The sequence below is a fragment of the Monopterus albus genome, unplaced genomic scaffold, assembly GCF_001952655.1.
Source record: "Monopterus albus unplaced genomic scaffold, M_albus_1.0 scaffold5.1, whole genome shotgun sequence".
Lineage (NCBI taxonomy): Eukaryota > Metazoa > Chordata > Actinopteri > Synbranchiformes > Synbranchidae > Monopterus > Monopterus albus.
Genome location: NW_018127885.1, coordinates 1,180,725 through 1,198,698, shown reverse-complemented (window position 1 = coordinate 1,198,698; position 17,974 = coordinate 1,180,725). Strand labels below are relative to the sequence as shown.

At 42.1% G+C, this 17,974-nt stretch overlaps 1 protein-coding gene and 1 non-coding gene across 5 annotated transcripts in view; one reads left to right on the top strand and one right to left on the bottom strand.

Moving 5' to 3' along the window:
* The window catches only part of frmd4a (FERM domain containing 4A), a 63,877-nt gene extending 46,208 nt beyond the window's left edge, over nt 1-17,669 (top strand). Inside the window, exons 1-14 of one of the 4 annotated variants that reach the window (XM_020611393.1) lie at nt 3,607-3,714; nt 3,988-4,126; nt 4,265-4,406; nt 6,525-6,658; nt 6,753-6,875; nt 8,765-8,996; nt 9,240-9,296; nt 9,434-9,671; nt 10,463-10,621; nt 10,870-11,202; nt 11,305-11,882; nt 12,954-13,056; nt 13,549-13,620; nt 14,187-14,272. In XM_020611393.1, coding sequence (XP_020467049.1) covers nt 4,079-4,126; nt 4,265-4,406; nt 6,525-6,658; nt 6,753-6,875; nt 8,765-8,996; nt 9,240-9,296; nt 9,434-9,671; nt 10,463-10,621; nt 10,870-11,202; nt 11,305-11,882; nt 12,954-13,056; nt 13,549-13,618 — 2,217 coding nt within the window. In that variant the 5' untranslated portion in view covers nt 3,607-3,714; nt 3,988-4,078 and the 3' untranslated portion in view covers nt 13,619-13,620; nt 14,187-14,272. Of the gene's footprint in view, nt 1-2,945; nt 3,055-3,605; nt 3,715-3,984; nt 4,127-4,264; nt 4,407-6,524; nt 6,659-6,752; nt 6,876-8,764; nt 8,997-9,239; nt 9,297-9,433; nt 9,672-10,462; nt 10,622-10,869; nt 11,203-11,304; nt 11,883-12,953; nt 13,057-13,548; nt 13,621-14,186 lie in introns of those variants that run through there. The other 3 variants (XM_020611413.1, XM_020611404.1, XM_020611386.1) reach the window with 3 other exon arrangements.
* trnam-cau (transfer RNA methionine (anticodon CAU)) lies at nt 12,426-12,498 on the bottom strand. The gene has a single exon. It is a non-coding gene; the product is annotated as a tRNA-Met (tRNA).
* Nucleotides 17,670-17,974: the final 305 nt, after the last annotated feature.

Genomic DNA, 17,974 nt, shown 5'->3' with positions numbered 1-17,974 from the left:
TGGGGTTCACTTTTGTTTACTGATAAGGCAGAGAAAAGCTCCATTCTAAAGCTCTTTAGTCTTTCACAGGAAGAGATGTTCGGAGAGGTCATGAGGAGCTTTCCATATGTTGTGTTGGGAGTCATCTCTTTGTTTCAACAAATCAGAGGAAGAGCAGTTGATTTTGTGATTAGTCAGTCATTCAACCCATCCTGTACCAGTAACCACTGACTCAGAGTATAATCACTAGCTTGTCAGTGCTCAGGTTTTCAGTAGGTGGAGGCAGAACATTTAATTATAAGATATTTTCAGCTAATTACTGTCTTTTTTCACAATAAAAATGGTTTATGCTTTCAGCATAAACTTTGTTTTCATTGATAAGTGACTTCAAGTTGTGCTGTAGAATAGGTGTGTATTGTAGGCGGTTGTATTTAATTAGTCTTTTTACAAAGGGAGGTCCTGTTGTTTCTAAATGAAGTCCATCTACCACACCCTCCATGTTTATTTGAGGATGTTAAAATACTTTCTCCCCTCTACTTACCAAAGGCCACATGCAGATTCATATAGCGTTTGTACAGGAATGGGTTTACAGCCCAACCACACACCATACTAATGCTTTATTAGTGAGTTCTGGCTCATTATGGCAGAGATTATAGGGTCTATAAACTGTGGGTTAAATTAATGTCACCTCACATGCAACTCGCTGCAAATTAGTGCAGTTTTTCTACACACCCACTAACATTCTTCAACATCTGTCAGTTTCATATAGTTTTTCCATAAATGTCACACCTTCAAAATACCACAGCAAAAACACTCACAACAGGAAGTAGCCCTAGAGTGTGTCTACAACTCCATGGCAACTAGTGAATATAGTATTGCACAGCAAAACTCACCCATGGTTGAAACAATACTCTTTGGGACCTTCGGGTCTAATTCTAGAAAAGAATAAAACCTGGCCTCACTGTTGTACTAACCTATGATATTTTAAGCTTCTATTTTTCCCCTAGTCCTCAGGGTGTCCACTGCTCTGAAGAAAAGGTCCTTACACATTATCAGATGTGACCTTTTCATCTGTAATGAATGTATGCGCAGACATTATTAGACAGATGTGGGTCTCTGCACATGAGCGCCCAGTCTTTTATGTCACTTCCTTTGCTTGTGTGCATTTGTGCATTGTGTGCGAGTGTTTCAAAAAGAGAACAGGGTTTATACTGTAGCAAACACATACATAAGTAGTACACAGCCCTCGCCCTAGTAACAAAAACTGTCAGCATTTTTAATCAGATTTTCAAGCCATTCACAGTCAGACAAAGACTACAAAGTTTTTGTTAATACAGTAGACTTACAGTAGACTGGAACACTTTTTGAATCAGCACAGAATCATAACAAAAATGTCTAATTTTACTCTAGACTGGCTATATTTCTCGTCGTACAATCATGTGACTGGTGTCAACATTCTGTTTGCACCACATACAGTATGTACTGTACATACACAGCTTATCCTGAAACATCAAAGTCAACAAGCAGAATTGCAGCTTTAGTGGTCTCGTGCTAGAACATAGTTGCAAACACCTATCTTATCTCCATAAATTCTGTCCCACATGTAGCCAGCGCGCACACACACACACACACACACTCTCTCTCTCTCTCTTTCACACAAGCACCCTCTCACTATCTACCCTGTCTGCTATATTTAGCACCATGCTACATTTGCACTTCACACTCCATTGAAAATGTAAGGTACAGCGAGAGTTCTGATAAGGGCACTGGTTTGTTTTGTTCATGCTAGTGGACCCACTTACACACACATACTGTACAGTACATAAATACATATATTAGGCTGTGTTTATATACTTTTTTCCATATTTCTCCCCCTCCTTCCCTTTCCTCCCTTTCATCCCTCCATTCATTGTTTTCCCAGGCTGTTAAAATTCCTGGGCTGTGACCAGTTCCTCCCTTAGCTCCCTTTCTCCTCATTTCCTCCTTTATACTGTCATAGCTATGTCTTCTATTTTATGTATTTTCTCCTGTTTGTTAGTATCTGAAGCATCATTTTACATTCCTCACTGATAGCTGGTCAGTGTAAATCAGAGCTTTGTGTGTGTGCGTGCTTGTATATCTACTCCAGCTGATAGATGCAGGCCCTCTTGTGATCTCAAATACACTCTGCTCTGTCTCTAACAAGAACCAGACTCAGACTTTGTGAATGTGTGTGTGCGTACACAGAGGTCTGACTAAACAAAGTGAGGGCACTCCAGTTGTTGGGGCCACAGAAAGCTGCTTTTCCCCCTTCGACACTCCTCCCCTGACCTCTCATTACAAACACACACACCTCCCAACCGCAGAGCCCAGAGCAGGAAGCGCAGTCCCTGAGGGAAGTGGGAGGGGTCAGGAGGAGGGGAAACATAAACGCCCCCTCCCTCCTTAACCCACCCAGGAAAGCTCCAGGAGAGGAGGAAACTTTACACATTTTCTCTCCAACACACACATGTGTAGGCCTACAGATGGCGAACACCCGGCATCTGAGCATTTTCTGTTCCCCTGCATCTTGGAGGATTTAAGATCCACACATGCTGTGGAGTTCGTCTTGGGGGAAACTTTTTTACCCAGCTGGATTTGGCTTCATTTAAAGAGAAGCTGATAGTTCATAAAGGGGAGGAATAAAGAAAAGCCCAGCAAAGGAAAGAAAGCCTCCCACCTCTTACACTGTCTTTCTCCAGAGTGAGGTCATCCAGCGCAAGGATCTGCTGTGGACTGCCTGGTCTGGACCTGATCAGAGAACTCCAGACTAGGTCCTCATATCTCCCTCCACCTCCTTCTATGTTCCTAACTCCTCCTCTTCATTGGCTTCTTCAGTTTTTCTTTCTTCCTCCTCCTTATCCATTGCATTTTCTTTCAAAACAAGTTGAAAAACGCAGAGAAGGGAAGACTGTGAATTTAATATGGAGCATGTCTTTTTGTGAGCAACACTGAAGAATGTGTTTCTCCTAAACCTCAGGTGTTCCAATGGCGTCAGCTGGAGAATCTCTACTTCAGGGAGAAAAAGTTTTCTGTGGAAGTTCATGACCCCAGGAGGTAAATTTATATCACGAATTTAAGCTGACTGTAGATTTTTGTCAACTTGCTGCAGTGTCTGATTATCTTCTTCATCAGTTGGATGATAATTATCACATACTGGCCCTATGATAGTGATTGATTGTTATTGCTGTGATGGAATTCTCACCAGCTAATATTTGGAAGTGATACAATTTTCCCTCAGTTGTGGACACATTTGAATAGCATTTACTGCATATTACCACTGTGCCATTTGTGAATGTCTTAAGATTGAAACTATATACAGTGCAGTGCAGAAAAGGAGAGATTGGAATCTAATTCAGTAATGGTTGCAGCATTTGTCTTGGCAATGGAGCAAAATATTGGGGATGTCCCAGTGGAGCCTGACACAGACTGATAGGCTGATTATTAACACACTTGTGCAGCCACATGTATGCACAAACACATGTGGTCTCTCTCAAACGTGTACAGGGTAAACCCTTGATAGTTGACCACAGAAGGATAGATGACTGAGCGATAGCTGTTTTGCAGAGGAAGTGACCTCTCTTGTGTTTATTTAACATGGCTATATATGTGATGTGTTATTCTACAGGCAGAGGGAGAGAGGGATTTGGAGAAAAAGAGACAGGCAGGGTGAAACAGAGAGCAGTGGCATTTTCTTTAAAGGAAGCTGTCATTAGGGTGAGCTGATCTGTAACTCAGCTACAGATGTGTGTTTAAATAAGGATGAATAAACAATATGGAACATCGTGTGTGGCTTTGCAAAAAATGTCTGTCAGGTTTGCTCTCTCAGGCTTCCAATGTTTTTTCTCCTTCCTAAAAGCAGCAGCAGGAGTATTTTATTGAGAGTAGCAGTGGTGCTGGAGTAATTGGATGGGACTCACACATTTAAATGTGTAGCCATCTTTTGTATTCAGCATATATAAGGAGGCCTTGTGTCCGCTCCAACTGTAGGGCGTCGGTGACAAGAAGGACGTTTGGTCATAGTGGCATCGCTGTGCATACCTGGTACGCTTGTCCTGCCCTCATCAAGTCCATCTGGGCCATGGCCATCAGCCAACACCAGTTCTACCTGGACCGCAAGCAGAGCAAGGTCTGTCAGTCCCGCCTGATGCTGAGTCAAAACACACCACTGACCACATACATTAAGTCTGTAAACAGTGTCAGTACTTGTGTTGTAATTAAATTGTTGATGTGTTTTGACAAAGCCTCTTCATTCTTGTCTATCCAGTCAAAGATCCATGCAGCGCGAAGTTTGAGTGAGATTGCCATAGACCTTACAGAAACAGGTACACTGAAGACCTCCAAACTAGCCAATATGGGCAGCAAGGGCAAGATTATCAGTGGCAGCAGTGGCAGTCTGCTCTCCTCAGGTCAGTGTGCCTGTGTGTGTCTTTGTGTTTGTCTTGTTGACCTCTAGAGAGACAGAAACAGCTGCTTCTGGAAAGAGGCCACTGATTCTCTGCTGACTGTTCTCACACTTGTACTGTACATACACCCCACTCAATCTCTATCTGTATGTATAGAGCACCACTCCCACCTACATGTCACACAGAGTCATCCTCCAGAGGCCCTTGTCCCCTCTATATTTAGTGGGTGAGTGAATGAAAAGGGCAGCAGGTCAGTATATACATCTTTGTCATGGCCTTTTAAACAATGACAGGAATATGTGTACATGCAATAAAATTAAAGAGTAAAATACCCTTTTAAACCCAAACAGCTGTGTAAGATGTATGCTGGAAAAGTGCAATAATAGAGCTGATAAGAAACACAAGTACTGTTACCTGGGTAGCAACTGTTGCATTAGTGACTTACAACATGGCATGCACTAAACCAAATACTATGTGCTTCAATATCTGTCCATAGCTTCCTGATTAGAACTTTTTCTTCCTTAACTGCTCTTTTCTCTGTATATATACAGTCATGACCAAAACTATTGGTACTCTGCATTTCTGTCAGATAATGCATCACTTCTCCCAGAAAATTGTTGCAATCACAAATTCTTTGGTATTCTTGTGTTTAATTCTTTTGTTTGCATTGAACAACACAAAAAAGTAGAGAAAAAAAGCCTAATCAGATACATTCCACAGAGAACTACAAAAATGGACTGGACAGAATTACCGTCACCTTTTCAAAATAATCAGAATCAGTTGTATGTCAAGCATGTGTTCCTTTACTTTGTATCTCCCCCTTCCTCTCTAATCCATTCCCTTTATCTCTTCACTGATCTCCTAATCTCCATTTTCTCTCCAGTACTTCCGCCATCACCCAATATCATACAGCATTAAATCTATCGGTGGCTTGTCGCTTGTTTCCTTTATGTTGTGTCATTGTGCTGATTTCATGATCCATCTCTGCACAGCAACATAAACATGTCACAGTAGCTGCAGCGTCACATCCATGCACCTTCTCTCTTTGCCAGCCAGCGCATCTGTGTCTCATAGTGGTCATTCTAACAGCCATATCTAGATTAAAGAATTAATCTAATCAAGCTCTTCATGGTTAGAAATGAAGTGCTTCAGAAATACCGTACTTTCTGGACTATAAGCCTCTACCTTTGTCGCTTCATGCACACACCCTCATCATGGACAACACGTGATGAAATGCATATGATGCCACTTCAAGTTACAGGCGATCGATCTGGCTGACGAAATATCTCATGTTTACAACGTGGACACCTGCGGCTATGTACAACATGTTTTTTCGTCTTACATTTAGTGGGTGCGGCTTATAGTCTGGAAATTATGGTGTGACTGTTCATCATCAGTTAAGACACTATTCTGAATATATTTTAGTGGTTAGAACAGTTCAAATCCAATTCAATTCAATTCAGATTTATTTCACAACAAAAGTCATCTCAGCACACTACATAGTAAGGTCTAGATGTTATTATTTGCATCAGTATAGAGAAAACCCCAACCAATCCCCCTTGAGCTGACAGTGAGGAAGAAAAACTCCCTTAGTTAGGTTGCTAAAGTTTGTAAAACAGTAGATGTAGAAACACTGATCTTATATATAATGTATTTTGTAACAATAAAGAGCCATTTAATGTTTCATTCTGTCACAACAGTTTCAGCAGTATTGTTGCTACATTTGGCCACACAATGGACTGCACAGGGTCAGTGAGAGATCAACAGAGAATAAGAGAATGTGTGAGTGACAGAGTGTATGTGTAGTATTCAACAAGGCATGTTGCAGACAAGACTGGCACTGTCTCAGGGCCTTGGAGATTGTGCGTCACACACTTTGTCCTAAACTGCCCTTTCATTGAAAAGTCACATTCTCGCACAAACACACCACTGAACCTCAGTTTCCTTATCGAAATGTTCCATTCATTTTCCTGCAAACATCCTGTGAGGCTAACAGGTACACTTACAATTTCTCCCTCCCCTCCACAATCTGCCTCAGAAGACGTCCCCACCACTCCAAACACATACAAACTGTATGTGACTGACTCCTGCCCTCACATTACGTGTTGTCTATCTCCACAGGCTCTCAGGAATCAGACAGCTCCCAGACAGCTAAAAAGGACATGCTGGCAGCACTGAGGGCCAGGCAGGAAGCTCTGGAGGAAACACTAAGACAGAGGCTGGAGGAACTCAAGAGTATCTGCATCAGAGAGGCGGTATGAGAAAATCTGCAAACATTTTGAAAACCAAAATACTTTCTAGTTCTTCCTTTCTAACATTATTTCTCTGCCCCTCCCTTGAATTTTCCAGGAGCTGACAGGAAAGCTTCCTAAGGAATATCCTCTGGATCCAGGAGAGGAACCACCCATAGTGAGACGAAAGATTGGTACCGCCTTCAAACTGGATGAGCAGAAAATTCTTCCTAAGGGAGAGGTGAAGGTCATCTATAGGCATTATTTGTAACTGGTGTTTAACAACTAAGTGCAAATCAAAAGTTGTTCAGGATTAACATCATTTAAAACCATATACCTAATATTCTCAAAATGTATTGTAAAATGATTGACATTGTGATAATTTAGCTGATCTCTACGTCTCTGTTAAAGGTGCAGTGTGTGAGATTTAGTGAGGTAGCGGTGAGGTTGCAGATTGCAACGTTCAGCAAAGCTCTCATACTTGTGTCACAGCCGGGTCACAACAATTATCAAACAAAGACTTGCATTTAGGCTAACTGTACTTGTTTGGCCAAATTACCTGTCCAGCAGAAAAGGGACGACATTGGCGTCATTCTGGAAACATTTGCCCCTCATCAAGGGTTAACATTTGGGAAATGCCACACCTCTCGTCTGTCCAGTTTCTTCATGTCTTTGCTTCTTTGACAACAGGAATTCACGCTGTCTTCCCTTTTCTTGTGTGTCAAAGTATATGTTCCTCAATTTCTTCAAATTATAGTTTTTAAACTCATGACAGTGCATCCTCTTTTAATGCTACTTCTTCGTTGTCTTCCAAGCATCTACAAATCATTACTCCAAATGTGAAAACATGAAATTCGCAATCTAGAGCCAGTGTGTGGTTTGTCCATTCTGGGCTACTGTAAAAAACATGGTGGCTCAACATGGTGGCTTCCATGATAGGGAACCCGCTCCGATGTAGATATAAAAGGCTCATTCTAAGTTAAAGAAAACACAACTAGACTCATTTTCTGGTGATTACACATCAATAAGAACATAATTAAGCATACTATAGCCCATTTCTTCTAATAAATCCTTCTAGATCTTGCACACTACACCTTTAAGTAAGCAAAGGAAACTGATAACATTGAAAAACCATGTCTTGGACCTTGTAATGTAGTTATACTGCCTCTTTGTCATGCTGTCTTTCTGTGCTGTGGGTAGCTTTTCCTGAGCAGCAGAACTAAAAATAGCCTGGCAGCATCCCTATCACCACAGGAAGTGGTGATAGTAGGATTGTGTTTGCGTCGATGTGTGCAGACATGTGCTGTCTGTGGGTGTGTGTTGCTGAGGTTGTATGCTTTGAAAAGAATCCAGGGACACAATATCACAAAACTGCCTTGCAAGCAGAAAGACATTTCTTAATTTAAACTGAACACCTTAAACTTACACACTGAAACAGAAGCCGCTCTGGCAGTGGTGTGAAAGAGCTGTTAGCGAGAGGGATTCCTCAGAAGTCAGCTAACCCAAACATGTACATCACCATTCTTTCTGTCTGGAGGCAAGTATAATCATGTGTGTGCTCTGATATATGAAGGTACATGTTACACGAAGGCTGTACTCAGTGTGTGTCACAGGAATTTTTTTCAACATGTAAAAACATTCACAATTTTTGCTATACTATACTATTCAGCAGTATACTACACTGAGTATTCCAGTATGTATCTACACATTTCACAGGGCAGTAAATATATATTCAATATGCAGTACATTTGCAGCCTGAGGGTGTATGTTTTACTTGGTTCACCTAATAGCCCTGGCTCCCCAAATCTAAGGAGATGTATAGAGAATGGATTGATGGAGAGGCGTTATTATTGGGTGACAGAGTGTCTCAACAGAGACCATCCAGCAGTGAGAAAATCCAGGGCTGCAGCACAGATAAATTATTTCCTGAGTGTGTTTTCTCTGGCAATGCTGCGTGTCTGTGTCAAACTAAATACGTTGCATGGGAGAGTTACACTCTGCAAACTGTGTCTTGTTGTTCTTGGACTGTGTATAGAATGCTGTTGGTAAAACTGCAAGTCAGTCCATTATCTTTGTGCTTTTTGTGTTGCTCAAAGTTTGCACTCGTGTTTGTGTGTACGCTTATCCTAGGAAGAGGAGCTGGAGCGGTTGGAGCGGGAGTTTGCCATTCAGTCCCAGATTACAGAGGCAGCCAGGCGTCTTGCCAGCGATCCTCACGTGAACAGTAAGAAGCTGAAGAAACAGAGGAAGACTTCTTATCTGAATGCACTGAAGAAGCTTCAGGAAATTGAGAACTCAATCAATGAGTACCGTGTCCGCTCTGGCAAGAAGCCTACACAGAGGGCATCGCTTATAATAGAAGGTACCAATATACTCCCACTCACTACAGAAAATCCAAATTATTATCAAGTGTCTTTCATTCTATTATTTGTAGTTGCCACCACATACAGCAGTATCTTTCTGGTACTGTTAAGAGTGGCAAAAGAAGTCTACACTTTGGATAGTGGGGGTGACAAGATCCAACATGGTGCTTGTTTATACAACAAAAGATTTGTAAACCTTTGTACAATCTCCAATCTCTTGGTTTTGTTTTTTTGACATACAGAAGCCAATATTGGTTCTGAAGACAGCTCACTGTCTGATGCACTGGTCTTGGATGATGGTGAGCCTCAGTCATTCACATTATTCCCAGATATCTGAGCAATATCTCACTGATATTTTGTGCTCTCTGTGTAGCTCATGATAATGGTCAAATTAAATTTACTCTATCTTTAATTCTTGATTTTATTTTAATTTCAGATGATCCTCAGGTTACAGGTACCCCCACCTTCTCACCAGTCGCATCGCCTCATAAGGGCCTTCCTCCACGGCCACCATCTCACAGTCGACCGCCTCCACCGCAGTCCTTGGATGGCCTGCGACACCTGCACTACACACGCTCAGACTATGATAAATCACCCATCAAACCCAAGATGTGGAGTGAATCTTCACTAGATGAGCCCTATGAAAAAGTCAAGAAACGATCCTCTCACTCCAGGTATGAGGAAGTTAATCTTAACTAGCCTTTTATAATTGAGCAATGGTATATTGACATATATGTGTGAAGCTGGCCATAATTGGTTTTGTCAACTGTTAAGCAACAACAAGCACAATAAAGATATAGTTTAGTCATGAAAAATGTAACAGTAAAATTTGCAGTAATGTGTGTAGAACTACAATTACAGAGAAGTCACAAAGAGTGACAGCAGTATTACATGGATGTCTCAAATGCAGGCTGATTGCGCCTATGTTAAAGGGGTGTGTGTGTTTATATACAGACAATATATATATATGTATACACACACACACACACACACACACACACACACACACCTTATATTTTATAGGGCAGCATGGTGGCAGAGTAGTTAGCACTGTTGCATCACAGCAAGAAGGTTCCAGGTTTTAACCCTAGTCGACCTGGGGTCTTTCTGTGCAGAGTTTGCATCCTGGGGTACTCTGGCTTCCTTCAAAAGACATGCAGATTAGGTTGACAGGTGACTCTAAATTGCCTGTAGGAGTGAGTGTGAGTGTCAGCAGCAAGAAGGTTCCAGGTTTTAACCCTAGTCGACCTGGGGTCTTTCTGTGCAGAGTTTGCATCCTGGGGTACTCTGGCTTCCTTCAAAAGACATGCAGATTAGGTTGACAGGTGACTCTAAATTGCCTGTAGGAGTGAGTGTGAGTGTCAGTGAGTGATAGACTGGTGACCTGTCCAGGGTGTACCTCTCCTTGTGCCCAATCTCACCTGGATGGATGAATAAATTATGCATTTATTGCACCCTTGTGAAGTCACAGGCGTTTCCCAAGCTCTGGCAGTGCAGAAGCAGGAGGTAGTAACTCACTGCAGAACAGCCCCATCAGGAACCTCCCTCAGTGGAATTCTCAGTCCAGCATGCCATCGACCCCGGACCTGAGGACCAGGACCCCACACTATGTACATTCCACTAGGTCAGTCATTAAACCATCAGTTGTTCAATGGTTAGTCAAACCCCATATCGCTCTGGTCAGCATAACAGATTATATAACTGTGCCCAATAATGACAAGTCTTTAAAACGCCCATATCCAGGTACCATGTGTAGAATGTTAAAGTTGTTTTATTGTAAAATAAATCACTATTAAAATTACAGTTAATTATGTGTTTCCTTTGCAGCTCAGCACATACGTTGATCTTTTCTTGTGATTCTTTATTTTACAGGTCAGTGGACATCAGTCCCACACGTCTGCACAGTCTCGCTCAGCACTTTAGAAACCGGAGCTCCAGCCTTGAGTCCCAGGGCAAGCTGTTAGCTCCTGACCCTGACGTACACCCGCATACCCTGGGAACACTAGGCAGCCCTGACTTCTTCCTGGGACCAGGGCGCAGCTCCAATGGTTCTGACCCACTGGATGACTGCTCATCCTGCACCAGCCAAAGCAGCTCAGAGCATTACTACCCCTCTGGTGGACCCCCTGGTAGCAATCCCAACTACTCTACTCTGGGAGAAGACTCGCCCTCTAAAGCCAGGCAGAGGCAAAGGCAAAGGCACAGGTAAGGGTGGGGAAGATGCAAAGGAAGACACAGCTCCTTTATAATATCTATAAAGAAATAAAGGTTCTCTGAGCTTTATAGTGTTCCATGTTCTTTCTTCAGGTCTGCAGGTCACCTGGGTTCCTCTAACTCTGGCTCCATGCCAAACCTGGCAGCTAAGAATGGCTCTGGTGGAGGCTCAGGAGGAGCTGGGATGGGAGGGGGACACCATGGCGTTTACCTTCACAGCCAGAGCCAGCCCTCCTCCCAATACCGCATCAAGGAGTACCCACTATATGTGGAGGGCAGCCCCAACCCCGTGGTGGTTCGCAGCCTGGAGAGCGATCAGGAGGGCCACTACAGTGTGAAGGCCCAGTTCAAGACCTCCAGCTCCTACACGGCTGGGGGACTTTACAAAGAGGCATGGGGGGGAGAGGAGGGAGGAGAGGGGACTGGCAGACTCACACCATCTCGCTCTCAGATTGTACGGACTCCGTCACTGGGGCGAGAGGGTGGAGGGGGAGGTGGGAGGGCAGCAGTGTCTGAAGAACTACGGTGCTGGTACCAAAGGTCCTCAGGGAGCCTGAAGGAGAGGAGTCACTCACGTTCGGGGTCCACTTCCTCTGAGACAGGTTCACAGCAAGGCACTCTGGTACATGGCCGAGGAAGTAGAGTAGGAACACTCGCCAAGGGCTCGCCAGGTGGGTCTTCTTTATTTGTTTACATTAAAACCTAAATGACAATCAACACTGTGATTGAAAAAAAGCCTTAGGTTGTCCATGTTTAGTTTAACAAATACTTTGTTCATTAAAAGTTTATAGCAATTAATGTTCATTTTAGAAAGCACCTCTGATGCAACCGATTTTTGTGACTCTGAGCCCACATCCTCCTAGTCCCATATTAAAAGAAAGACTCAAGATCCTTTACAAAGCCAAATGTTGTTACTATATTACGTTTCATGCGCCAGCACCCATGAGGCAAACGGTCTTTGTAACTCCGAGTCCTCATCCCTTATTCCCTTATGTGAAGCATAACTGAAACTCTGTTGCAAAATGAAGCGCCCTGTAAGGGGATCAAATTTACAACCTTTAATAAATGAGGGTGACATGCTGCGCCAGCATGACTTGCTTATGCTGATAGTTTTCTGTGGGAGCACCCCGACACAACTGGTTTTTGTGACTCTGACACCACCTCCTCCTAGTCGCATAGCCAAAAAAAGACTCAAGCTCTTTTACAAAGCCAAATGCCTCGTGTGAGGTTTGAACTCACGGCCTTCAGATTATGAGACTGACGCGCTGCCTACTGCGCCAACGAGGCTTGTGTGTGTTGCTACTCTATTAGATTTCATGCGCCAGCACCCATGAGGCAAACGTCTTTGTAACTTCGAGTCCTCATCCCTTATTCCCATATGTGAAGCATAAGTGAAACTCCGCCTAATGCTTTATCGAGCCTTGTACATTTTATTCTCCTATCATGTGATTTTTATGTGTCAGTGCCCCTCAGGCAAATGGTCTTTCTGACTTTGAGTGCACATCCCCTTATTTTCATAAGTGAAGCATAACTGAAACTTTGTTGCTAAGGAAAGTTCCCCTTATGAGGCTCAAACTCATGACCTTTTCATTATGATATTGATGCACTGCCTACTACAACAGTGAGACTTTTGTGTTATATGATTTTTGGCAGTGCCAATGGCAAATTATATATATAGCACATTTGTCTCATGCTGCATGCATTGTATCTTATTTTTGACTAACTGTCAGCTTTTCCCTTAGCTGCATCCCCTCACAGCCAAAGGAGTATGACACCCTCCAGTGAACATGCAGCCACACCCACACCCCCCTGTAGCCCGCAACACATCCTCAGCTGGCAGAGTGGGTAAGAGTCATACCACCACACACAAAAGCAGCTGAACAGGGTGACAAGATTTTAAGCTGAGAACCTTAACCTAGGGCAAACAGCATCTTGGACTCTATTTTCACTGTCTTTGTCCAAAAGCTCCCTCTAACAGGTCACAAGGTTTGACTGTCTGTTCTGTCTGTGTCAGCTGATGTGTTTTTTACTATTAAAATAATCATCAAGGGTGATTCTAATGTGGTTTTGGGTTAACATCTATTTCAAACCCTGTCCTCCTTCCAGTCAAATTATATCACTCTTGGCTTGTCATTCATTTCGGGTTCACTCACTCCACCTTTGTTCTTTGTTTCTTCACTTTCTTTCTGTTTTTCATGTCATTTCTCACAACCTCTAATTGATTTATTCTTATTGAAAACAATTTTATTACCTAATATTGTAATTTCTTTCCTGTCTGTTTTTTCTATCTATACTAACCTTCCTTTCCTTGTGTGTGTATCCTCTCTCCTGGTTTAGAGGTACAGCAGACAACTCTTCTACTGAGGACGTCTGTCAGTCTCCCCCTCAGCCCAGCTCTGATGCATAGAGGTACTTTCTGTTGTCTTGGCCTCCTAGTTGTCTAAATCTAAAGTGTACTGTTGGGAAGATGCAGCAGCAGCATAAGCAGATTTTACAAGATAATAATCTTGAAGCGCAAAATGTGACAGCAGTACCACGTGTACTTATAGTTGAAATCTGTCCAAACATTACTCTAAAAGCATGATGAACTTATGCAACATGTTTGCTAGTTATTTATATCATCAACTGTGGGGGGCTGACAATCATTTCTTACTCTTTGATGGTGGAGGTATGTGTGTCATGTACTCCTACTCTGGCTACATCTGTATCTGAGCTCTGCATGCACCCTGCTCTGTGTTCTCTCTGTGACACTGACACTGTGGCTTATACAGGATTTACTAATAGAAATACTTAACCATGTGCTGTATGTCTTTTAAGTGAGAACATTCTTTAACAAAGAAACAATCTCAGGAGCAGATGACCACTTGAAACCATGTAGATGATAGTAATTATGATAGTAGGTTTCATAAATGTACCTTTTGAAATAGAAAGCTGTTTTGAGATGTCATGTGATCCTGGTATCTCTTCCTGCACAGGTCTTTCAGCGACAGCTGTTTTCTGAGCAGCCCCCTGTGTTCAGAGCTGGCAGATGTGCAGTGGTACGGACATGACAAGGCCAAACCTGGAACCCTGGTCTGAGACCTTACTATAGGGGCCCAGGAAAGACACATTGCCCTCTCCTACTGCCTCTCCACTGTCCCTCACTACTACCCATCAACAACCAACAACCTCATCCTCGAAGACCTACAAAAAGTCCTGTACTGACCAGACTGGCAGACTAGACATGAGCCCCCTTCCTTTCTAAATCCTGCCCTCCATGCATCTCACAACCTCTGTATTGCACCCCTTCTGTCACAGCTCAGCTGGACACACTCTGATAAAGGCTAATTTTGCAGGACAGACTGAGAAGTGCCCCTCAGCTGCTGAAATGTTGCCCTACAGCACCACAGAGCCTGTTCTTTATTCACCTTCTGCAACACATGAGCAACAGGGCAAAGGGGAAGAAGCAATGGAAAGAGAGAGCACAAAAAAAGTTTGACACACAACTCAAATTCAACAAAGCCAATATCAGCCATTCAAAATTTGTTTCATTACTTCTCTTTGGTCCCCTAATCTTACTGACTCCAGTGCACTGCCAGCCAATCACAGGATACCTGCTGGATTTTGAGCCACCAATTTAAAAACTCATTGCCCAAATGAACTGTGTTGGATTTAATCATTTCCATCAGTGTTTGACTTTTTTTGTTTGTTTGTTTCTCCCTATGTATTTATAAAAATGAAGACGAAACAGACTTTTCAAAAAATCTGGATCAACAAACTTTTTGGATGAAAAATTCAGTTCCTCTCAGTTTAATCCACAACCAAAGACGAGTACTGGATAGACTGGTCACACCAGGGTCCCTTGGCTGGTGCTACTGCAGCAAAGTGACTGTCAGTCAACTGATAGTGAATTCACAGTGACAATATCAGGATGGTTTTTGGGACTTTGTGGAATATTGATAAGGACTATAGCAATAACAAACATTGTACACATGTATGAACTGGTTTGAATCTCCAGAGTGCGCCATGTTTTCTCCCTTGTGATGCTTGAAGTAAAGGATCATTAGCGCATCATAGGGAGAAGGTGGAGTTGTGTTTGTTGGGTTTGGCACTAAGCGATGCTTATTTCAGTGACTTCATTATCTGTATTTATTTAAAGTCTTTGGTCTTTACAAGATTTCTGTCCATAACTGTTTGGCCACATATTGGACTGTGAACAGTACTTGAGCCAGAGCACTGGGGGGTCAGGTTGGGCTACCATTTGTTAATGCGGCTGCATACAGTCACAGTTACTGCAACGTTTCATTCCATCTTTTAATATTTGTCATCTTCATCAAAGTAAACGATAGTTGGCTAATCTGTTGGCATTACTTGTGGTTGAGGCTAAATCTCCACAGTGAATCACTATTTTTATCACTAGTGTCTCCTCTTGTCTTTTGGTCACGGCTCTGTGCTGGTTCTCACCATGCTGTGTATGCCTTTGCAGCATCATGTTTTCTCATTTTCCTGTCCATCACTTCAGCATGACAGGGGCATCCTGACTGAACACACAGTCTGAACTCACTGCACACTGACAGTCACAACACTTGCATTTATGGGCACGTATTACTACTAATATATCAGTGCCAAATATGTTGGTGCTTTACATTTGTACTGTAATTCTGAAACACCAACTCCCTCAAGCTACTGCTAAACTCACACGGTCTATAGCCATGCTATAAAACAGCAGCAAGCCAGAGTAGCCAGAAGACACTACACACTCCTTTATAATTCGATATCAGGGGGAATTGTTCAGTCACTTTGGTCTTAAAGCACAACATGAGGGTGTCAATGAGGGCTGGAGTTACTGTTAGTAGGTTCTAATTTTCCACTTTCAACATTTTAATAAGGCATTGTATCAAAGTGTATAAGAAGGAATTAGAATCACAGAGAAGGTGTTAAATGAATTTCAGGTTGATAACAATTAATACCCCACTGTCAGGGCAGAAGAGAAGCCATAACCAGAAACCAGAACTGAAAAGAATTCTTTAATCTTTTAAAATGGAGGGAATTACTTTCCCATACATCCTAATCAACAATCAGAGATTCAGAACAGGGTTAGAAAAGCACACCTGGTTTTGTATGAAGGAAGCAGAACTCTGCATGTTTTAGCTGCCCCTGAATCAGTTTCTATCATCTCCCCCTGTCAAATGTGTAGGTGGTAGAATAATGTTTACCATTTGTTTTTAGTTGCACAAAATCTGCATTAATCAGATGTTAATTTTACCAAGATTATGACTGATTCTACATCCCAGCAAGGTAAATAAGCTGAGTTTTTTTTTTTTTCATTTTCATACCACCATTATGTCTGAAACAATGGTATATCAAGTTGTATGGCATGGGAGGAATGGTACACATCTTTCCCTGTCCCTCATTGTGTTGTTTCCTTTATGCACTGACGTCAGTTGTTGTAATCTGTCTCTTTCTAGACAAAGAAAGTTCAGCATACTCTCATGCTGTCATGTGTTGTTGGTTCTCCAATTATTCCTATATGCCTGTTCAGAGTTGACAGGTTTTACCCAGGATAGGAACTAGTGCTGCCTGATTACAATCAACTAGAAATTCATAGTTTGTTAAAGTCTGGCTCTGCTTTTTGTACTGAAAGTCTGCCCAGATTCTGTGTCCTAACGGCACAAGCCCATGCAAGCTGTGCAGATCCAATAACAAATAAAGACGTCCAGCATCCGATTCCTCTCAACTAGCATCAGCTCGTCTTGCTCTATAGTGCCGTCCACTCCCAGAATGTCTCATTTGACCATGTGGTAATCTCCATCCTCTGAGCCAGCTATGATAAAGTGTGATGTCCCTTCCCTCTGTAGTTCCAAACAAACCATATTTTCTGTGCTCCATAGAAATGTTTGAGGTTTTTGTAATACTCCAAGAGAAATGAACTAACTCTTTATCAGTCTTTTCCTGTATGTACGGAGGGACACTGAAAGGTTTTGTCAGGGGTTTTAACATTCACATTCATTGTTTTAACAATCTTCCATTTTATATGAACCAGTATTGTTTTTTATTTTGTTTTACTTTATTTTTATGTTTTTGACATTGTTATAACCCTTACAGGTGCTACAAAATGACCAGTTACTGCTTTGTCACGTAGGAGCTAGACATTTCTTCATTTTTATCAATAAATTCAATGCCAGTTCTGCAAAATGAAACTTATTTTAACAGACAGTTTAATAGTAGAACACATCCCCTACAGACAATAGAGCATGTAAACTCGATTCAACTGTAACAATACATTAAAGGTGTTGTAGAAAAATGTGGAATTGGTTTTTAAAAAAATCTAAGTTCCACAGTTAATTTATTCTTTTTTTCTATTAAAAATTTGTATAGTAACTTTACATTTTTCAAAACTGTGTCGTTGGAAATTGATGATGAATTTTCAAGATGAGAAGTTGTGGTGGTTCTTGAGAGTAAGAAAAATAAATTATTGATGAATGTTCTCAAGATTATGCCTTTTTTGTTTGTTTGTTTGTGTTTTCGACAAAAGCTGATTCACTCGCAGCTGGCTCAGATCAGATCCTTCCAGGCCATTCAGCTCAAAGGTCAGAGAAGCAGCAAGCTTTATAAAAGGGAATTCCCACATGTAGTCATCACGTCCAGTCCTCAGTCACTTCCCTCTTACACTGTGGCCCTCCAAGAGATGGGAAGGGGGATATGTGAAAAGGAAGATAAACAACAGCGCAAGACAAGATCAAACGGCTACTCATAAAAAAGGCATGTGCATACGCCTGTCCTT